Source organism: Lycium barbarum, chromosome 1 (assembly GCF_019175385.1).
Source record: "Lycium barbarum isolate Lr01 chromosome 1, ASM1917538v2, whole genome shotgun sequence".
NCBI lineage: Eukaryota > Viridiplantae > Streptophyta > Magnoliopsida > Solanales > Solanaceae > Lycium > Lycium barbarum.
In genome coordinates, this window is record NC_083337.1 from 105,562,091 (window position 1) to 105,585,082 (window position 22,992).

Sequence of the window (22,992 nt, forward strand, 5' to 3'; positions counted from 1 at the left end):
AAATGAAGAAAGAAGGACAAGAAAATAAAGGATAGATAATTTGACACAACTAAAGACCCAAATTAGCAACCAAAGTTCTTAGATTAACTTGACCTCTAATTTTAGGAACTAAAGAGCACCAAACTCTTAGGATGACCAATAGGGATTTGACACCCTAATAACCAATCCCCTCACAAGTTCACAATCTCAAGCTTAGCAAGCTCTCAACACTCAAAAGAGTTTTACAATCTCAAAATATGAATAATCAAAATAGTCCAAGTCTTCCATGAAGAAGAAGAGAACTATTTATACTATGCTAGAAATAAAAGATAGCAAAAGGACATAAACACCCTTAATGAGACAAGGGCCTTGTTTGGCTATTCTTCTTTCTTCAAAATCTTAAAATTTCCTTTGCAAGAATAGCCAACTCTTCATCTTTTAGCCATTTCCTCTTCTTGTCCCCAAGCAATCTTCATCAACAAATGGACTTGCGATCCAAGGTGCTCATCAAAAGTATACTCAAGAGCCTCCCGCTTCATGAATAGGTTTTGCAAGTGTTGTAGTTCCCGGGCTTGGCTCCTTGTAAATGGCCTTGAGGCAAGTGGGCTTGCATCAGGTTTTCATTAGGTATAATCACTAGTTATTGATAACTTTTATTGATAACTTGTATTAACTCTCCATCTAAGTTACATGTTGAGTCAATGGAACTAGAGATAATGATAATGATATTCACTTCGCTTAAATTAGCACCATACTCTTCGTCTGAGTTAGCTCTGGTTTTAAATTTATAGAGTGAATATCTGGCATCACATGGATATGTTGCATGAATTGTTCTTTTATATTGAAATTTATTGTTCAAGATGCATGGATATCTATGTGGTGTGTTTTAAATTTTACATTCAATGGTTACATAAACATGATAATTTCCAGAAAGCAACACTGAGATTATGTAAACATATTTTAAAATTTTGTTACAGTAGTAGTACTTAGTCATAGTGGGAGAATAATAATCAAGATCGGTTCAGTGTATACTCTTTGGAGAATTTCATGATAAGATTCCAGAAAAGAAATACACTTTGTGGGAGAGTTTCATGATATGATCCCTAAAGATCTTAGTACAAAACCAGTCAGTTACGACAAAGCACTACTAGACGAAGTTGCATCAGAAAAAACAACTTGGCAAGTTTTTTTTTTTTGCAAAGAGTTTATTGGTTAAGACTTTTGGTAGTTGTGAAAAAAGAATACATGTGAAAGTTGTAAATGCATGGTTAAAAGTCTAAGTAGGAAATTGTTAGGGTATATACCATTAACCATGCGTTTAGATATGATATATTCTAACAATTGTCATGGTTAAAAGTCTAAGTGGGAGATTGTTGGGATATATACTATTAACCATGTATTTGGATATAGTATTTATTATAGAACAATTATTTATTCATTTTTTAATAAAGAGTTAAATAGATCATGTACTAGTATGTGTGTCCTTTACTTATACAGTAGATGATTTAGTGTATAGAATTTAGCTTATACACGGAAGATTAAATCATCGGTTCTTATAAGTATAAAGTTTATGTTCACAATCTAAGATGGAATTTGGATAAAGCCATCGGTATGATTGTAGCACAAGATTAATATAATGTATCTTCATTATGGGCACGGTATAGTTCCATCTTCTTGTGCTAGTAAATTTTGTATGTATTGAAAGGACCAATTAGAGATAAGTATTTTTGTACTGAATATATAAAACCAAACTACTAAAAAATGCTGAAAACCGACCAAAAAAATTTGATATTTCCGACCTCACGAGGTCGGTTTCTGGAAAAAAACAAAAGCGACCTCAAAAGTAGGTCGGGTATGGGCAGGTCGCAAATAATTAGCGACCTCATGAGGTCGGAAAAAAGCGACCACACACGATCGGTATATGATTCGTCCAAAAAAAAAAGGAAAATTAACATACCGACCTCATGTGGTCAGTATATTAAATTATTACTTTTTTAGTAAAAGCATTAACGACCACATGAGGTCTGTAAAATATATTAATTTTTGTTAATTTTTTCAAGTTACCAACCTCGTGTGGTCGATATATTGAAATTTTATTTATTTATTGTTTGTGTTACCTACCACATGAGGTCGGTAACTACAAATTTATGAGTAATGACAATCATGAACCGACCTTATGAGGTCGATTTCTGCAACATGCAATTTATTTAATGACCTCATGTGGTCGGGTTCTTTAAAATCTGGATAATGATATGAACACAACTGACCTCATGTGGTCGGTTTCTTTAAAATGTGGAAAATGATATGAACACAACCGATCACATGAGGTCGGTTTCTTTAAAATCTGAAAAATGAAATTAAGATAACCGACCTCAGGAGGTCAATTTTCTGCAGAAAAATTGGCAGTCACCTGCCAAAAATGAAAACCAATTCTATATTTAACTAAAACCAGCTCAAATAGCTGCCAACAATCCAACAAGCACATATAATAACATGCTACGACTCACACTACATCAAATTCAACTCGAAACTACTTCAAAGTTGAATCAAAATGTAATTCAACATTCACAAAAAACATTAAACTACTTCAACCTTTGCAAACATCCACAAAACATTAAACTACTTCAACCTTTGCAAATTCACTAGCAGCAGCCCACCCAAAAATTCACTCTATACATTATGCCCACCTGAAAATCTATATCCTCTATACATGCCCACCCCAAAATTCACTAACTGTGCCCCGCTTTTTTCTAGAACTTGAACAATACAGCCAACAACATTAAAACACTAGCAGCCAAGTTGGCTGAAAAATCAGTAGCAGCAGCCAGCAGTAGCAAAACTAAACCAGTAGGCTTAAAGCCTTCAACTTAAAACAATAACAACAGCCAGCCAGCATCAGCAAAACAACGCACAAGGCAAAAACAAGCAACACAAATAACATAAGCTTAAAACGAGCAGCAGCCAAACTACCAAACAACATAAATAAACAACACAAATGTCTTAAAATTTAGCTCCAAATATAAAAAATTAGCTGTCACAAACTAAGTCTTAAATTCATTGTCTTAACACAACACTAGCAATCACAGTTCGGTCCAAAATTCACCAAATTCAAAACACAAGCTCAAATTTGAAGGCGAATTTGCCTCTCTTGTTGACGCTCAAGACATTTCCCAATATGTTTCATCAAGGAACCTGTGCCATTCACTCTTGAATTATATTTAAGTATCATACCATATGTCAAGCACCTTAATTTACGCCCTTCTTCATTGTCTTGAACTACCGCAAAATATTCTAAAACATGTGAGCGAGCATTAGGAGGCATTATTGAACTTGAACATAATAAAAAATAAGACAAAACCAAAAGTTAGAATGTAACTTTCAAGATAAAAGAATAGAAATACAAAATAAAATATTAAACTTACCACTAGTAGCAAATTGCAATCAAACTCCCTAAATTAAACATCAACAATGCAAGGATCTCTTCCACTATTTGCTATCTCTAAAGGAAATTTAATCAAATATGTCATAAAACATAAATAAGTATATTATTTTTGCACTAGAAAAGACAAAAAAATATAAAACCTTACCAAGTTCAAGTTGCTCAAGATACTCCAAACTTTCTTCCACACTAACGGGTTTAGTCTCTTCTCTAAGCCAATCTTGGGCACAAATAAGAGATTGCACACATTTAAGAGTCAAAGAACTTCTAAATGGATCAAGAATACGTCCACTAAATGCACATTCCGATGCCACACTAGAAACCGGAATAGCCAACACATCACGAGCCAACTCTGAAAGCACGAGAAATCTAGGAGCATTTATTTTCCACCAATCTAAGACCTTAAACTCAACACATTCATCTTCAGGCTCTTGTTCTTCACTAATGTATCTATCCAACTCCGATTTAGCATCCCCACATCCAGAATCTTCCTTTTGTTTCTTCAAATGAAGCTTAGTTCTCAAAGCTTTTGTTCTCAAAGAGGTGTCAGAACTAGAAGATACATTAGATGAGCATTGAGATGAAGAAGATGCAGATGGAGATGATTTATGATGAATTCTCTTGAATAATTATTTAGATACTCTCCAAACAAAGATTTCATATAATCATACACTCCTTTGCTTACTTTCTTTCCTACTTCCTCCCCAAATAGCTCTTCAAGCCTAACACACATAAACTTATTATGAGGATCCAACACGAAAGCAATAAAAATCATTTTTTTCATCTTTTCAGGATCACCCCAATACTTTTTAAACTGTTGTCTCATCCGCTCAGCCATTTTACTCAAATTAAGATCTTCACTTGCTAAACACACTTTCAAATGTACATCAAGCTCACATATATCCTCAAAATGAACATTAGAAGTAACATAATGTGAACCTGAAACCTTTACGGCGAGCTCGTGAAATCTTTCAAGAAACTTTATCACATTCCTTACATTCACTCAATCATTAGATTAGAGAGGACCTGCAACACTTCCATCTTCAAGAACATGAGTAGAAAGATAATTATTAAAATTCTCATCAAAAAGATCAAACCTATCAAAGGCCTTCTCACAGTTTTGTGCCGTATCCAACATCAAGTAGGTGGAATTCCACCTAGTAGGCACATCTAGCTCTAATGTTTAGAACAATCCACCCTTTGACCTTCACAACATTTCTTAAAGTGACTTCCTCTTGCCGAAGATGATCTAACATACCTCACCATTTTCCTAACACGTTTCACAGAAGCATCAATTTCCTTCAAACCTTCATGCACAATTAGATTAAGTATGTGTGCCATACATCTCACGTGAAGATGCTTACCATCCATTATATTAGTTCCCCACATATTTAACTGTTTAGACAATTCTCTAACTGTAACATCGTTGGAGAAACTATAAGATAGAAGCTCTATAACAACAATTACCAATTTCAAAGAAAAAAAAATAGAGCTCTATAGCAGTAGAGCAGTTCAACAAACACTCAACAAAACCGAACAAGAAACAACAAATATCCAGTTATGCACCTAAAGAAAATCTAGCAATTACAATATAAATAATTGTTGCCCAGATTTCTCCAAAACTACAAGAACAGATGTTATCTTCTTCTTTTCTTTACAATTCTAAAGATACCCACTGATAATTTAAGAAAATTAAACACCCCATAATAAAGATTTAAACTTTACTGAAAAGGAAAAAAAATTTAAAACAAATCCAACCCAATACTTACAAATTCAGTGATTCTTTATCCAAAACTAGCTAGGGCTCAGTGAAAATAGGAATTAAGGTTCAAACTTATGAAAAGGAAAGAACAATCAAACAAAAAAATTATAAGGAAAAAATGAAATTACCACCGTTGTTGGTGCCTGAGAACTCCCACCATCGTTGGTGTGAGGACTGAGGACTGTTAGGTGTGACCGTGTGAGGACTGAGGAGTCGGACTGTTAGGTTAGGTGTGAGGAGGAGAGGAGAGAAAATGAAGTTAGGGTTGGTCCGTTGGAGTTGGATAGCTAGTATACTAATTTGGGTCAGTTAGGGATGGGTTTGGATAGTTCATAGTTGGATATATTAAGTTGGGCCTGAGAAAGTGGAGTGGGCTGAGTGATTTGAGGGTGAGGGGTGTAAAAATTATTTACTAAATTTTCGGTTTAACCTAATACCAAAGAACCGGTGAACCGGAATCGAATACCGAACCGAACACCGAATTTGTTATTTAAAAAAAAACCGATAACCGAACCGAAAAACCGAACTAATTCGGTTCAGTCTGATTTTTCGGTTCTCGGTGTTTATGCCCACCCCTAATTGGAAGAACCTATGCCTTGCAGGGGTGAATGGAATTGACAAAATGCTCGATTTGACATTTCGTAAGCTGTGCCAAACCTAGTGGCACCACCAACAGTCGCAATCCACAATTCATGCTTTTGCTGATGTGTAGGCTCTGTGCCAAGTTGCAGATTATGGCATAACTCAATTAGTGATTGTTGAAATTGATTCTGAAATTAAAAGAACAAGGAAAATCAACTGTTAATGTTGCCAAGGAAAATCAACCGAATTTAAAAGAACAAACAAATGACAAACCTATATGCTTATACTAGATAGCATGTTAGGGATTGTTCTTGTGTTTTAGCAAACATTCTGGTACCAATAGGATAGTGCTCCATCTAAAGATCCATCATAACACGTCGGCTTTTCAATACATCATATAATTAGTAGGATAGTACAATATCTACGAATGAGACATCATATAAATAGTAGGATAGTACAATATCTACAAATGAGACATAAAAACACTTTCCTACGCTATCGCTATCTAATCAAACCACATAGTAACTATTCAACCAGGTATTATTGATGCAATGCCCACAAATACACGAAATGCGTCTCTCTTCAAGCACATACTGATCCTTATTCCGCTTTTGAGTATCTACTACAGTGTCCATCTCAGGAGTCGTTGTTATTAAGCCAGACCAAGCAAACATAATAACAGAACGGCATATGATAATTTTTATATCACCTTCAAAAGACAAGTAAACACCTGCCATCTAAGTAATTATAGATATGCAAGATCAAATATGGATAGGAGAAAAGCACTCTCAAATACTCAATTGTTTATGGAAATTTGAAATTTGAAGTATAATATTTGAGTAATTAATGCTCAATACCTTCTTTAAAATTCTGATCAGTCTGGAAGTACAAGAAAAGGGTACACAGATACTTCCAGAATTGATCTTATATTAAGGTAGTAGCTAAAAAATTTGACACTATAATATAAATTAAAAGATTCCATGTTGTGAACCTTTTCTGCAGAAGTGATTCTCTTTTTTGGGGCGAAATCTTTTGCTCTTCCTATTCCAAACGGGATGATAATTTTTCTTTTATAGGCTCTCACAATTATACCCAAGAATAGGAGATTCACTCCATTAAGATTCAGTAAATATATTTTAGCTAGCAAAGGTTTTTTGCCTCTTATTTTTCTCTTGCAAAATGTCACAAACGACCATTGCTTATACCGTAACACATACACACAATTGTGCACAACAAAAGCAACAGCAACAGAATAAATTACAATAATTGATTAAGAAATTTTGAAATTATTTTAATGTTTCACTAATTATTTCCAAGTGAGTAAGGATATAATTTTTGAATCCAATAAAAATTGTATTATTTAGAGTTTCCTTCAACATTCTAAAATAATCTGCTTAAAACTGAACAGACAATCATAATCCATGTCGTCTTTTCAATCAAAGATCATCTTTATCCCCATCAACACTCGAGATTAGCCACAAGCGACAGGTTTTTAGGCACTATATAAAACTCTCACGTGTTCAAACTTTCATAAAGTTTGTATACCTTTCCTTAACATTTTGAACTTACCAGATATCAAGAAATAGAAAACTCAATTTGATGTCTATCTTGTGAAAACAACAAATTCTCAAATTCCAAATCAAAAACTACCAACAACTCCTTTACTTGTTTCCAGAGCTTGTTAGGAAATGATCTTACTATCAAATTAGCTCATAATCTCATTATAAAGCATCAATGTTGTCTTCAATGAATTCCTTAAATATCACAAAATCAATAAGCTCAACTGCATATAAAGAGCATAAAGAATTTTTATAAAATATCTGTTGAAAGCTAAGCTCTACGGAGCCATCCATTAACTTCTAAACACGGTTGATTTTGATCTCACATTGTAATGTTTGATTGCACTTTTCTGCTTTTCAAACTTTCAGAAGCAGTAAATTGCTCGCTTCTAGTTCAATATAAGCCAGCTTAGCAAATTACACACAGAGTTAAATGCTGCTGACAATGTGTTGAATTGGCTGGTTACCTTATGAATAAGCTGGGAAGGTACCAGCTGCCTGTGTGGTGTTAAACCAAAATGTTAAAGAGAGCGAAGGGGAAATCCTGAACTAAGACAAAAATCTAGTTTACATTTACATTCAACATGTTAATCCTTCCTTGTTAAACAAGCTGCAAAAGATAATTATAAGAAGAAAGACAACTTTAAATCAGTCATTCCGGCCCAAACCTTTTGGACCATTTTTCTGGAAGCTCTGTGTGTATATATATATAGTTATATACTCAACAACTTTGAAATTCAAGAACTCAAAAATTTTAGACTCACAAATTAAACTTCTAGATTCTCCTTCAAGATCAGGAGTAAATAAAAGGTACTGTATTAATTTGGAATCGGAAGTAAAATCTTAAAATCATCATAATCCAAGGTCCATCGTAATCCAAGATCCAACCTTCTTTCAGAACAAATTAAGATAACAAATTGATACCACTTCCACAAAATTTTAGGTACTGGTCCATTTAATTTTCAGATAAACCTCATAGAGTCTCATGTCAACTACCATCATAAACTGTGGCTTCTTAACTGCGTGTAGTTGTTCAGTAACCCAAGACTTTTACAAACATGAAGTCATGGACTACTAAAGTAAATAACTTATGACATGTTAACAAACTTCCCAACTCCTACTGCATATTTCTTTTTTCCGATCTCGACACCAGGGAAAAATTAAAAAAGAGCAGTATTGGCATTGAAAACAACATTCCATGCAAACAATGATATTATGATATGATAAACCATCATAAGAAGACCTGTAGCATAATCTAAAAAATCCAATAGGAAAGCAAAACCTTCTTGACCCAGAAATATACATAAGCATACAAAATAAGCAATTCTTAAGCATACCCGACATAATTGGAGGAAACGGCGAAAAATATAATTTTGATTAGCATAGACAACATTGACTCCATATTCCGCAATCCTACCCCTAAATAACAAAATTAACTACATCTTTAATACTTTCTTATATAATTAAAAATAGTTACATAGTCATGCAGGAGACTTACATAGTAATACATAAGCAAATCCCTGAAAACACTATCATGTATACGGTAAAAATCGGATATATGTTAAAACCGGTAAGACCAGAGATCGAAGGAAGAGAGGGAAGATCATCATTTGGTCCGGTTTCTCCATAGCCGAGTTGATCGTGACCGTTAGTCCGTTTGATCGTGGCCGTTGGTCCGGGAGATCCATTACACGATTGCCACGCATCGATACCGTCCTGCCATGTTTAACTGTCAATCGTACAGATGTTAGACCGTATGACCCACCTAATCCAACCTAATCCATTTCAAAGTTTTTTCTTTATTTTTGAGGGTCTCATGTTGTATGAAGCCCATGGGGCAATACTATAAATAGGGGTCATTGCCCTACTTTTGAGGGGTTGGCTTCTCAAATCAAAAACTTTTGTAATAGCAAAATATATAAAATCTCTCTCTAACATCTGATTTTGGTCCGGATTATCGTGTTCATCCTTTATATCTGCTCGATCAAACAATATTCATATATTACTAGATACAAAATCTATAGCAAACAACTGATTATCAGTTGCTTCTTCATATCATATCCATATATATCTTTTTCCACCAAATAGATTGAGGCTTAATCACATATCCTATACCTACTCACAAATTTAATTGATTATCCAAATTTGGGGTAAACAGTTTGGCGCCCACCGTGGGGCTAGGATAATAGTGGTCTTTGATCTTGATCTCTATCTGACCCATCAAAATCAAAAACATCTTCTGTTCGTCTCTGAAAAAACGGACCAAATGGCTAACAGTGGACAATCTGGTCACGTCAACAACAACGAGATCGTGGCCGAAAATGAAGGCAGCGGGCCACGAGGATTACCAAACCCCGCTGACCCTAACCCCGTTAATTCGAGGGAGGGCCTCAACCGACAAAACACTGTGGACCAGGAAAATGCCGCCCAGCCGGCCACTGACCCTTTAAATACTCACAATTCAATTACTTTGTCCCGAACACAGGGTCGGATACCCCGAATGGTAATATTGACTTACGTTTAATTTTTGAAATGTTGCAGGAACAGAGAGCGGAGATTGCCAAACAGGGAATCGCAATAGCCCAGTTGCAAAACGGAAGAGATAAAACGACCTCGGAGAAGGTGAAGGGTGTTGTTGAACCCAGAAAAGATGAGGCACGGATGGTTGAAAGCAATGGGTCCGGAGCTGGTTCATCCACCGAGGTTTTGAGAATGCTCGAAACGTTGGCGAAGCAGGTAGACTCGACCGAAAAAAGGGTGAAAACATACAACTCTCGGGTGGATCAAATCTCGGGGGCTCCGCCTATTTTGAAAGGGCCGAATTCAAAGAGGTACATCCAAAGGCCTTTTCCTCCGAGTGCGGCTCCGAAATTGATCCCGAAGAGGTTCAAAATGCCGGATATCCAAAAATATGACGGCACAACGGACCCTCACGAACACGTGACCTCATACGCCTGCGCTATAAAAGGCAATGATATGGAGGAAGATGAAATCGAATCCGTGTTGCTGAAAAAGTTCGGGTAAACTCTGTCAAAAGGAGCATTGACTTGGTACGACCATCTGCCCGAGCATTCAATCACTTCTTTCGAAATGCTCGCCGATGCGTTCGTAAAAGCACACGCCAGAGCCAAAAAGGTGCAGGCTCAGAAGGCGGATATTTTCCGTATAGCCCAAAGAGACGATGAGTTACTGCATGAATTTGTCAACCGGTTCCAAAGGGAACGAATGGAGCTCCCCCTGGTTCCAGAGGAATGGGCTGCACAAGCTTTCACAAAGGGGCTCAATGTTCGGAGCTCGACGGCTTCATTCAAATTAAAGAAAAGCTTGCTGGAATACGAGGCAGTGACATGGGCAGATGTCCATAACCAATACGAGTCGAAGATTCGGGTGGAGGACGACCAACTCGAGCTTCCCCCGGGGCCAGTAAACATGAACAAAAGTTTTGAGAGACCAAGGAAAAATTACGAACCGGAGGCGAGGTCATTGAGGGAAAGGTATCGGCCATATTCCCATTCGGAGAAACCAAGCTTCAGGTCGGAGAAATCCAGGGTTGGCCCGAGCCATTTCTCCGGTCGGGGTGATAAACGGGTCGAGCGCCCGTCGAACAGTCGAGGTCTCTCATTCAGGAGTGATGCCGGAAGCTCCGCCGGCAACAAAGATTCGTCGAGGATATCGGAGTACAACTTCAACGTCAGCACCTCAGACCTCGTATCGGCCATTGGCCGTATTCCGGATGTAAGATGGCCGAGACCTCTAAGGTCGGATCCGGGCCAACGGGACCCGAACATGATGTGTGAATATCATGGAACCCATGGACACAGAACTGAGGATTGTCGCCAGTTAAGAGAGGAGGTAGCTCGGTTACTGAAGAATGGCCATCTCCGAGAATTGCTAAGTGAAAGAGCCAAAGGTCACTACAAGGAAAGGGAGACCCATAAAAGGGCCGAGCCAGTAGAACCCCAGCATATAATCAACATGATAATTGGGGGCACCGATACCCCACGAAGGCCGGTGATGAAACGAACCAAGGTCTCTGCTGTGCGTGAAAAGCGCGGCCGGGATTACATACCCGAGGGTTCCATCTCTTTCAGCAACGAGGACGCAGAAGGCATCATTCAACCGCACAATGATGCATGGGTAATCTCTATTCTTATCTTTAAAACTCAAATTAAACGTATTTTGATTGACCCAGGTAGCTCGGCCAACATCATCGGTGGAGAGTGGTCGAACAGCTAAGGCTACTCGATCAGATTGTACCGGTAGCCCGGGTACTCAGCGAGTTCAACATGGTAAGCGAAACCACAAAGGGGGAGATCTCATTGCCGGTAAACATCGATGGCACTATCCAGCAAACGATGTTCTATGTAATCGAAGGAGATATGAAGTATAATGAGTAACTGGGTAGACCCTGGATACATAGCATGAGGGCCATGCCGTCGACATTGCATCAGCTGCTAAAATTCCAGACTCCGGAGGGGATAAAAACCATCCGAGGTGAACAACCCGCTGCAAGAGAGATGTTCGCGGTCGGGGAAGTGACACCTCAGCCCAAAAAATCGAATCAAGAGGAAGAAGATTCAACCGGGGAATAGGGCACCAAATAGCAATCAAAGCAATCGGGGTTAGATCCGGGGTATGAAGAGGATGATTTTGGTATACCCAGATCATTCGTTATGCCAGATGACTCGGATGCAACCAAGTCAACAGTAGAGGAGCTAGAGCAGATCATCTTGTTCGAATATTTACCGGACAGAAAGGTATACCTGGGCACGGGGTTAACCTCGAAGCTCAGGAACAAGTTAATTGAATTTCTTCAAGCTAATGCAGATTGCTTTGCATGGTCCCACATAGATATGACAGGTATACCACCGGAAGTAACAACTCACAAGCTTAGTTTGGACGGGAGGTTCCCGGTAAAGCAGAAGAGAAGGACCATGGCAGAAGCAAAACACGCCTTCGTAAAAGACGAGGTAACAAAGCTTTTGAACATAGGCTCTATCCGGGAGGTAAAGTACCCGGACTGGCTAGCTAACGTAGTAGTGGTGCCGAAGAAAGGTAATAAATTTCGAATGTGTGTTGATTACAAGGATCTAAACAAAGCATGCCCGAAGGATTCGTTTCCGTTTGCCTCACATCGATAGAATGATCGATGCGACGGCCGGGCATGAGATGTTAAGTTTTCTCGATGCCTACTCCGGGTATAACCAAATTCGGATACACCCGGAGGATCAAGAGAAAACATCCTTTGTTACCCGATATGGGACTTACTGTTATAATGTCATGCCTTTTGGACTAAAAAATGCCGATGCAACTTACCAACGCCTAGTTAATGGGATGTTCGAAGAACAAATAGGGAAAACAATAGAAGTTTATATTGACGACATGGTGGTCAAGTCCCTGGAAACAGAGGACCATTTAAAACATTTGCAGGAAACCTTCGATGTACTCCGCAAGTATAACATGAAGCCCAACCCAGAAAAATGTGCCTTTGGTGTCCGGTCTGGCAAATTTTTGGGTTTTATGGTGTCAAACCGGGGGATTGAAATCAACCCAGACAAGATCAAGGCCATCGAGGACATTGAGGAAGTGAATAACGTCAAAGGAGTGCAGAGGCTCACCGGAAGGATAGCGGCGTTGAGTCGCTTCATATCGAGGTCCTCGGATAAGAGTCATCGTTTCTTTTCCTTACTGAAAAAGAACGATTTCGTTTGGACACCGGAGTGTCAAAAAGCTTTACAAGAATTAAAGCGATACTTGTCCAGCCCACCGCTGTTGCACACACCAAAAGCGGACGAGCAACTTTTTCTCTACCTTACTGTCTCCGAGGTAGCGGTAAGTGGCGTTTTGGTCTGAGAAGAATCAGGTACGCAATTCCCTATTTATTATGTAAGTAGAACTTTGGGGGATGCGGAGACCCGTTATCCCCATTAGAAAAATTGGCATTGGCATTGGTAAGTGCTTCTAGAAAACTCAAGCCCTACTTTCAATGCCATCCGATATGTGTAGTGACTACTTACCCCCTATAAAACATCATGCATAAACCGGAATTATCGGGTAGACCAACTAAGTGGGCCGTAGAAATTAGCATATATGATATCGAATACAAACCTCGAACGGCCCAAGTCCCAGATCTTGGCCGATTTTGTGGCGGATTTCACCCTTGCTATGGTCCCCGAGGTTGAGAAAGAACTTCTGCTAACCTCGGGGAAAGCCTCGGGTATTTGGTCGCTACATACGGACGGGGCCTCGAACCTCAAAGGTTCCGGGCTAGGAATCGTCCTTAGAACCCCGGCCGGGGATGCCGTTCGATAATCCATTAGAACTGTTAAATTGACTAACAATGAAGCCGAGTATGAGGCTATGATTGCAGGTTTGGAATTAGCCCGGAGTATGGGGCCGAAATAATCGAGGCGAAGTGCGATTCGCTCTTGGTCGTAAATCAGGTGAACGGCGTCTTCGAGGTCAAGGATGAACGGATGCAGAAGTATCTGGAAAAAATCCAAGTGATACTACACCGATTTAAAGAGTGGACCATACAGCATGTACCAAGGGAGCAGAACAGTGAAGCCGATGCATTGACCAATTTGGGATCTTCGATCGAAGGGGAAGAAATCAACCCCGGGACTACGGTACACTTGATGAATACGGCGATAGAAAACATACATGCCAAAATAAACACAATGGGTTTAACTTGGGATTGGCGCAACAAGTACATCGATTACTTGCGTGAGGGAAAGCTCCCGAACGACCCAAAAGAATCACGATCATTAAGGACGAAAGTTGCGCGTTTCTGCTTGGTAGACGGCCAATTGTATCGACGGTCTTTCTTCGGACCCCTGGCCAAGTGTTTGGGTCCCGGAGAAACGGAGTATGTGATGAGAGAGGTGCACGAAGGAACCTGCGGCAACCACTCCGGTGCTGAAGCTCTGGTCCGAAAGATTATTAGGGCCGGTTATTATTGGAACCGGATGGAGGAAGATTCAAAGAATTTTGTCCGGAAATGTGACGGGTGTCAGAGACATGCACCGATGATTCATCAGCCCGGGGAGTTGTTGCATTCGGTGGTGTCACCGTGGCCTTTCATGAAGTGGGGAATGGACATTGTTGGTCCATTACCATGGGCACCAGGTAAAGCCCGATTTATTTTGTTTATGACTGACTATTTCTCCAAATGGGTTGAAGCACAGGCCTTCGAAAAAATTAGAGAAAAGGAGGTCATTGACTTCATATAGGACCACATCATCTGTCATTTCGGCATCCCTGCCGAGATAACTTGTGATAACGGCCCCAGTTCGTGGGCAGCAAAGTCAACGATTTCCTCGAAGGGTTGAAAATCAAGAAAATTGTGTTAACTCCATATCACCCGTGTTCGAACGGACAGGCGGAATCCACGAACAAAACAATAATCCAAAATCTGAGGAAAAGACTCGAAGCATCACTGGAGGGAAATATTACTGGAGGTATTGTGGGCTTACAGAACCACATCGAAATCTAGCACGGGGGAAACTCCTTTCTCGTTGGTCTACGGGGCCGAAGCCTTTATTCCCGTAGAAGTTGGTGAACCGACTCTCCGGTTCAGCTATACTACCGAGGAGTCAAACGAGGAGGCCATGGCCGTAAAACTGAACCTCACGGATGAACTCCGCGAAAACGCGTTGGTCCGTATTGCAGCCCAGAAACAGAGAATGGAAAGGTACTATAATCGGAGAGCCAATTTTCGGCATTTCCAAGTTGGGGACTTGGTGCTTCGGAAAGTTACCTTGAACATCAAGAATCCCAACGAAGGAAAACTGGGTCCGAACTGGGAAGGACCGTACAAGATAACCGAGATAACGGGAAAAGGATCGTACCAGTTGGAATCCATGGACGGGCAACGGTTGCGCAATAACTGGAATGTGGCTCATCTGAAAAGATACTACTGCTAAAGTGTGGACTCCCCGTGTTTTTCTTTTAACCTCTCTTTTGCAGGAGGTCAAGTACCGGATAAAGTTAGAATCTAGGTCTGAAAACACGTGTTGCACTCTTTTCCTTAGTACGGTTTTGTCCCAAAATGGGTTTTCCGACAAGGTTTTTAATGAGGCAACAAGTACAACGTGTTACTCGACGAAGACAAGGACAAACGCCCAGAAACTCGGGGTCACACCCTACGAATGGGGACTTAATAGCGCTTACCCGATCTTGCAGCTCGTATAAGCGCTAGGGGACTATTACGCCCATATCGAAGTTTACCTCGGTCAACGGAAGACGGAGAAACTCAATATTTGTTATGGCAAAACCAAGACCGGACCTTCTGCAATAGGTTTCGATGTAAGGACCAAACGATCAGAATGAATCGTGTCCACTCAATATTTGCTACGGCAAAACCAAGACCGGACCTTCTATAGTAGGTTTCGATGTAAGAGTCAAACGATCAGAATGAATCGTGTCCATTTAGTATTTGCAATGGCAAAAGCAGAAGGAAACAGAACTCCCATAATGTATGTACAAATACTTGCAATACAAAAATCAATGCAAGTTCGGATAACGATATCTCGGATGTCTTCTTGTTAAAACACTACCCCGATGATTATCGCCGTATTTCGGCATTACTTCATTCATATACCCTATTCCGGGCACTACGGTCGAAATTCGACAAAGGCAACAAGGTTATAGTGAACCAAGCCAAAATTGTTAAACCCTCAAACGGGGACTGTTACATCAAAATTTAGCTAAGGCTGAGATTCAGGTGTCCAAAAAATACCGGCCCTAAAAAAAAAAGCCGAAAAATACCGACCCTAAAAATGCCCATCGTGATTCGAAGACGTCCGAATTCACAAAAGCATAAGATAAGTCCCACGGGCAAAAACTCCATAAAATTCCCGGACAAAATGTACCGGATGAAAAGAAAAGCCGATATTCAGGCACAGCCAGAAATAATAACTCCTTAAAACGGACCGACGATTCAGGCGGAAGTCATAACAAACATTCAAACAAAGTAAAGAATCAAGGAAAATACATGTTCTATTTATACAAAGGATTTTACATCGGAGACTCCTACAAAGGCGAAAAATAAAATGCTAAGTACAGGCCCTAATCTATCCGGTATGGCTGGATCCGGAGTGTTCGGACACTGTCCGCTCGGAGTCGTCGGAGTCAGCCCCGAGGGCAGCCTTAGCCTCTTCCTCGACTCTTTTAGCCTCGAGTATTAGGGCCGGAAGATCCGCAAAGCCATGCTCGGCTTGCTCAAGGGTGATCCTCCGAGACTTCTACTTTTCATACTCAGCAGCAATAGTGGCATGAGCCTCGGCGGCCTCCACGCTCTTTAGAGCTTCTTCCAAATCGGCCTCGGCCTGGGCCAGCTTTGCCACCAGAACATCCCGAGCCTCTTCGAGGACATTTTGCATTTGGGTGGCAGACTCGAGCTCGGCCTTAAGAGTGTCATTAGCATCAACCGTCTCTTCGAGCTCGGTTTTCAAATCAGCACCTATCTGGGCCCTCTTCTCCGCTTTCTCCTCAAACACCCTCATACGCTCTTTGTACCGGGCACTCTTAGATTCGAGCAGCTGATGCCTCTTGGCCATGCTCGTAGCATCGGACTTGGCAGAGTCCAACTCCTCTCGGAGTTAAGAGATGGTGGTCTCGAGCTCACCAAGCCTTGAGAAAAGACGGGTGTTGTCTCGGCTAAGGCCGATCTTGTCCGCTTTGAGACGCCGGTTATATTCGACCATCTCGGCCAGCTCACCCTTTAATTGACGATTTTCGGCCTTTGTTGCATCGAGCTCGGGTTGGAGGTTGGAAAGAGTAACTGCTCGGTTCAACTCATCCTCCTTCACCCGCAGAAGGTGCAGATATTTCTCCGTCTCTCAGCCTTGAGCATCCAATTGGCCCTTGAGATCGTCCACCTCTTGCTGGGCACGGACGAAGGCTTCGCTAACGAGCACCACACTCTGCAAAATGAAGCAATTTAAACACTTTGAATAAACGAGATAAAAATTCTCAATGAAATCATGCAAGGATGGCTGATAAACTTACTCGATTGCCCGCGTGCATACCCTCATTAATGAGGCACTGCCAAGGGACTCCGTTCATCTTTCGTTTGTCCGAATCTGAGACAAGGGGCCTCAGGTAGCTTGCCACACCCACCGGGCGAGAAAGAAAGCTGCAATCCTCGAGAACGGTGATCACAGCCGATCTCGTCCTCCTCGGTTCCACACTTGGGGCCGGAAAGGTGCACACCAAGCTATCTCTGGCACCGGACTCGGTGGTCCGACTAGCCGCCCTCGTGGCTCGAGGGATCGGGAAATGTCCGAAACCAGCAGCTTCGCCGGTAGCAGGAGGGGTGTCCGCGAACATTTCATCAAACTCATCCGATCTTGAGGCCGAAATTGGAGAACTCGGAGGGACTTCAGCAGCTTCGGCAAAGGCAGGGATCTCCGAAGTTGCGGCAATCTCATAGTGGGGCGTCGGACCAACATCCGTAGGGACTTCGGTCTCGGGGACCGGCTCAGTCCTTTGACCGGCCCCGGCAGCAGGTGCCACGGGGCAGCAGGTGCCTCCCCGGATCTTCTTATCCTTTGCAGAGAGGTTTCTTCGGAAGAAGAATCACCTGAAATATCAACGAATTCAATCGACCTTAAAGGAGCCGGGTAATGAATTTCTTCCCCACCTGTGCGTAATGCCGGAGCCGAAGGTTCTTCCCCGGCTGAAGGAAGTGGTGACACGGTGATACCCTCCTCCGGAATGGGAGCCACGGAAGGGGCCGCACTGATCCTCCGGACGAGGAGCTCGGGCTTTGTTTCATCCCTTAAAGTCCTAGTGACGCTCCTCGCCCTCTTCTTTGGCTTTTGCCCTTTGTCCGAGGGCCTTTTTCTCTTGGCGGCGGCAGCAAGGATACGAGATGCACCCGCTGAATCAAACTCGGGTGCCGACGTTGCGGGTTCAGCTGCTGACTCCGGCCTTGGATCCACCGAGCCCTTAGGTAAACCTGAAAATCGAAGATGTTACAGAAGGGTAGAAGATGCAATGAATATGGGTAGAAGCAACGTATTACCGTGGTTCTGGGCGACCCATCGGCCACGTGACAGGTGTCCCCACGACCGATCGTCGTGGACATGTTGGCTAAGGAGAGCTGTAACCCATTCGTTGAGATCCCGGACGACCGGAGGAATCCAACCCATGGCTAATATAAATAAAAAAAGTAGTGAGAAGGTGGAAGAACTAAAGTTCGACAAAACATACAAGAGCAATTATTAAAAGAGTTCAGACTTACGATTGTTATTCCACCTTTCCGGAAAAGGCATGTAGTTGCCCGGAATAATGTCCGAGGTCCGCACCCGGACATATCGCTCCAACCAGCCCCGGTCTCTATCTTCGTCCATTTTTGAGAAAATTGGATTCCGGCTACGCTTTGCGAGTTTTATTACACCACCCCGGAACAACCTCGAGGGGTATAACCGTATTAAGTGGGCCAGTGTGAATTCCTTTCCTGCATTATTGGCCAACAGCCGGAGGCAGGCCACGGCCCTCCAAACAATTGGGCCAATCTGTGCCAAGGTTACGTTGTAAGTCCGGCACATGTCTAAGATGACCGGATCGACCGGGGGTCGAGCTTAAGGGTGAAAGGGTAAGTATAAACATATAAGAGGCCTTCCCAATGGTCGATGACTGATTCGTCCGGCCCGGGGGCAAAAACTTGGACTGAACGGTTGTCCCACCCACAATCAGCCCGGACTAAGTCGAGTTTATCCTCGGTAATGGATGAGGGATATCGTCTCACATCGAACCCTCTATCGGATACCGGAGAAGGTTTTTCAACCTCGAAATCTTTGTTGAAATTGGGTTTGGACGGAACAATATCCGAGGCAGTGGGCTCGAAGGTGATTTTTGCCTTAGCTGGAGAAGTTGGCTCGGTTCCTTGAGAAGAAACCGAGGGGACATCATGGGAAGTGGTTTCGGTGTTGGCAGACATTTGAAAATATGGAAAAGAGAGATTGGGTGAATTCGAAAAGGAAGTTAGAAAGTGAAGGGACCAGTTAAAGAATTCAAAAAAGGTAAAGAACGGGAGGAGGAAGCAGCAACGCACAAGAACGACTAGTGGAGAAGTTGGCAAAATCGTTTATTTTCACGTAGTGTAAGTAGCGAATCAACAAGAAATGTGAGCATTCATATGATTATAAGTGAAGAAATGAAATGGATAAGAGGCGGAGAACTTGAAACAGAAAAGTGAAAAGATGAAGAGGTAAAAATGTCGAAGTGGAGAGGTAAAGGACGATATATAGGCGTGGGATCAAGGCGGTTACAAACACCAGCCAACCGGGGGAAGCCACGTGTCCCATAATTAATGAGAAACGACTTGAAACGACGTGCGTTACGGCGGTTGTCAGAGTTGACCATCCGGGATGAGACACGTGGCCGATGACAAAGGGACGTGACGCAACTGTTCCCGCCAAAATGAAAAGATAACAACAGATAAATTGAGACGCCGGTTTCTTGATTCATCCACTTCTCGTTACTCCGACAGAACTACGGTCCGGAAAGTGTGGGGACTATCTGTATACGGTAAAAATCGGATATATGTTAAAACCGGTAAGACCAGAGATCGAAGGAAGAGAAGGAAGATCATCATTTGGTCCGGTTTCTCCATAGCCGAGTTGATCGTGGCCGTTGGTCCGTTTGATCGTGGCCGTTGGTCCGGGAGATCCATTACGCGATTGCCACGCGTCGATACCGTTCTGCCATGTTTAACTGCCAATCGTACAGATGTCTGACCGTACGACCCACCTAATCCAACCTAATCCATTTAAGAGTTTTTTCTTTATTTTTGAGGGCCTCATGTTGTATGAAGCCTATGGGGCAATACTATAAATAGGGGTCATTGCCCTACTTTTGAGGGGTTGGCTTCTCAGATCAAGAACTTTTGTAATAGCAAAATATATAAAATCTCTCTCTCTAACATCTGATTTTGGTCCGAATTATCATGTTCATCCTTTAGATCTGCTCGATCAAACAATATTCATATATTACTAGATACAAAATCTATAGCAAACCACTGATTATCAGTTGCTTCTTCATATCATATCCATATATATCTTTTTCCACCAAATAGATTGAGGCTTAACCACATATCCTATACCTACTCACAAATTTAATTGATTATCCAAATTTGGGGTAAACATATCATTAGAAGCCTAAAAGTTAAGAAGGACCGACTCAAAATTAGCATCTATTTTTACATTCAATAACAGGAATAATGAGTATCCAAGTTACCTTATCATATCAGAGTTTCAATGTTTTAATTAGTCTTCCTTTTACCAACCCTACAAAATAAAAGATAAAAAAATAGTTAGAGACAACAGTGTTAAAAATTAGAGGTACATAACACTTGACATTAATGGATGCAAATAATAATCAAGGTAAATAATTAAAAGTATGCCATCTCAATTCAGTTTTTTGGGCTTTCTAAAGTATGTTGCCGACAATTGCTAAGAGAACATGGTTGTCTAAGATGGATACTTACATTCCCTTTTGCCTACATTTTTTCCTTCCGCTCAGCTTTCTCACGAGCTTTTCGCAAAGAACATGCATGGCAACCCTGGATGTCGAAGAGGATGACAATACTCAGTAATTTGTCTAATTTTCACTGCTTAGTAGTGAGGAAACTTTAAAGTCACAAGAGAGATTCAAAAAGAAAAACCAGAAAAAAAGAGGAACTATATAGATAAACAAAATTATTGAAAACAAAATTGAGCAAGAAAAGAGAGTAGTAGGAAAAAGAACTCACCAAAACGCCGCACAAGCGCAATAAACAAAGAAAACGTGCACAAATAGCTCATCAAATCAGAGAGTTCACACCATATTTTATTCAAATAGAGCAAAGATGGATAAACATTGAAAGAGTAAACACCAAATCCTAATTTTACCAATAGGTAGTGCAAACAATAAAGAAAGATTGCAGGATCACTCAACAAGTTAATGACCAAAAACTCGAGAAAGGGGAGACTGAAAGAATTTGTCTAAAATTGAAAAGGCATACAGAGGGTCTAAGCGAGAAGAAAAGCAGAACATGGCTTCGCATTGATGTTTGAGGCGCACACGTGTTATGTAGGGTTGCAGTACATATGTCCTTAAGAAATGATGCAGAATTACTAAATAACCCATAAAGGGCTTCATTATTACGGAATTGACCTTCGTCGTACCACCAAACTTTCACTTATCCACTTACTAGATAATGGTTAGCCCGTGCAAGCACGGGGCTCAACATAAAAAATAAGACAGTTTAGTATTTCATGTGTCATAATTTATGTGACATAATTTCTTTTTTAGTCTGTCGCGAAAAAAAAATATCATCTTTAATTTTATTTGTAGAAGCAACTTAACTTTATTAAATGATTTACAGTCCACACAAATATTTGAGACTTGCTTTGGATTTTACATTTCAAAATTCTGTGTCTAGTCAAATGATGTCATATAAATTGAGATGGAATGAGTAACGAAAACAATTATAATTCAAATAGCATTCTTATAGTCCTAAATTCCAAGTACAACCCTCTCATATATAGTTGAAACGAAAAAATTATGAATTTACTATCATAAATTAATGTCCGAAACTATCTGGAATTGTCTCTTGTCTTTTATATGGTTAAGGAATTTGTCTATCACAAATTAAGAGTAAGCAAGTTAACTATAAATTATTATGGTTAAGTCCAACAGATTTTTTTTTAATTAATTTGCACAATTTTCAAAAAATAGTCACATAATTTAAATATGGTGGTGATTTACTACTCTCCCTCTTTCTCTCTATCTTGTCATGTTTCAGTTCTCAAGAGATCGGAACTAAATCAGATTAATTAAAGTTTAGATCTTTGAAAACTATAAGAAATGTATTATAAGTTACAATGTTTTTCATATCACTTTTAAATATTTTAAATTGTCCATTATTGTGATTTATAATATTTTTTATTTAATTTTTAAATATGTAAACTTAATTCAAAAAACATAAAGATTTTATATTCAAATTTATAGTTAAAGTAGTAAAGATTTTAAATTCAATTTCTAAATAATTTATTTAAAAATAGAACAATTACTTGTTCACTGCAGAATTATAAAGCAGACAAATAGAAGCCGCAGAACTGATTTTTTCTTTAATTAAAGTAACAATCCATGTTTGAATTATGGTTATGTATTTGGGGGTTTGGGAAAAGTGGGGTCCGTGAAATGATATAAGCTGAGCCTACAGTGCAAGCAAGAATTTAGCAATATGAGCTTCTATTGAAAATAAGGACACCTAAAATGTGAAGAAAGGGACATAGGCCTGTCACAATGGACACGTGTTGAGAGTCAAAATAAGAGTTGAAGAATGATTCATTAGTTACCCTCACTTTTCATTTTATTTGCGAAAATATCATGATGGACGACGATCCTTATAAAACTCATGCTTCTATATAAGTTAAACTAGATGGTCCACGGGCTACGGCTAACATTATCGTACAAAAGAAGTCCAACAAACATTGAGAAAGATAAATTTATACTTATTAAATTATTAGTAGTAAGATTATCAAAAAAGAAAAGAAAAGAAAACAATTCCATCAAGGTGACTAAATACTAACATAATAAGCTGCATACAATATATGTTCATTTGCGGAACAAAATCGTACATTTACATTCTTGAGCTTACTTCCATCAGAATGAGAAAG

The 22,992-nt window shown here is 40.3% G+C and overlaps 1 protein-coding gene across 18 annotated transcripts; it reads right to left on the reverse strand.

Annotated features, from left to right (window-relative positions):
- Positions 1-109: 109 nt before the first annotated feature.
- On the reverse strand, positions 110-21,508 carry LOC132636787 (uncharacterized). 18 transcript variants are annotated; one of them, XR_009581436.1, is made up of 7 exons: positions 21,081-21,475; positions 20,817-20,891; positions 20,567-20,616; positions 8,820-9,050; positions 3,567-5,950; positions 3,402-3,478; positions 1,335-3,270 (listed from the first exon to the last, which is right to left on the reverse strand). XR_009581436.1 is itself a non-coding variant. In XM_060353827.1 (7 exons), exons 4-7 carry the CDS (start codon positions 18,874-18,876, stop codon positions 17,482-17,484), a joined length of 1,179 nt encoding a protein of 392 aa, XP_060209810.1. In that variant the 5' UTR covers positions 18,877-20,044; positions 20,567-20,616; positions 20,817-20,891; positions 21,081-21,494; the 3' UTR covers positions 9,058-17,481. The 18 variants fall into 18 exon arrangements, 3 of the variants coding, with proteins under 3 accessions (XP_060209810.1, XP_060209801.1, XP_060209791.1); XR_009581418.1 differs by lacking the exons at positions 1,335-3,270; positions 3,402-3,478; positions 3,567-5,950; positions 8,820-9,050 and adding exons at positions 9,058-17,247; positions 17,333-18,284; positions 18,351-18,479; positions 18,570-20,044 and having other exon boundaries at positions 21,081-21,494; XM_060353827.1 differs by lacking the exons at positions 1,335-3,270; positions 3,402-3,478; positions 3,567-5,950; positions 8,820-9,050 and adding exons at positions 9,058-17,906; positions 17,967-18,284; positions 18,351-18,479; positions 18,570-20,044 and having other exon boundaries at positions 21,081-21,494.
- Positions 21,509-22,992: the final 1,484 nt, after the last annotated feature.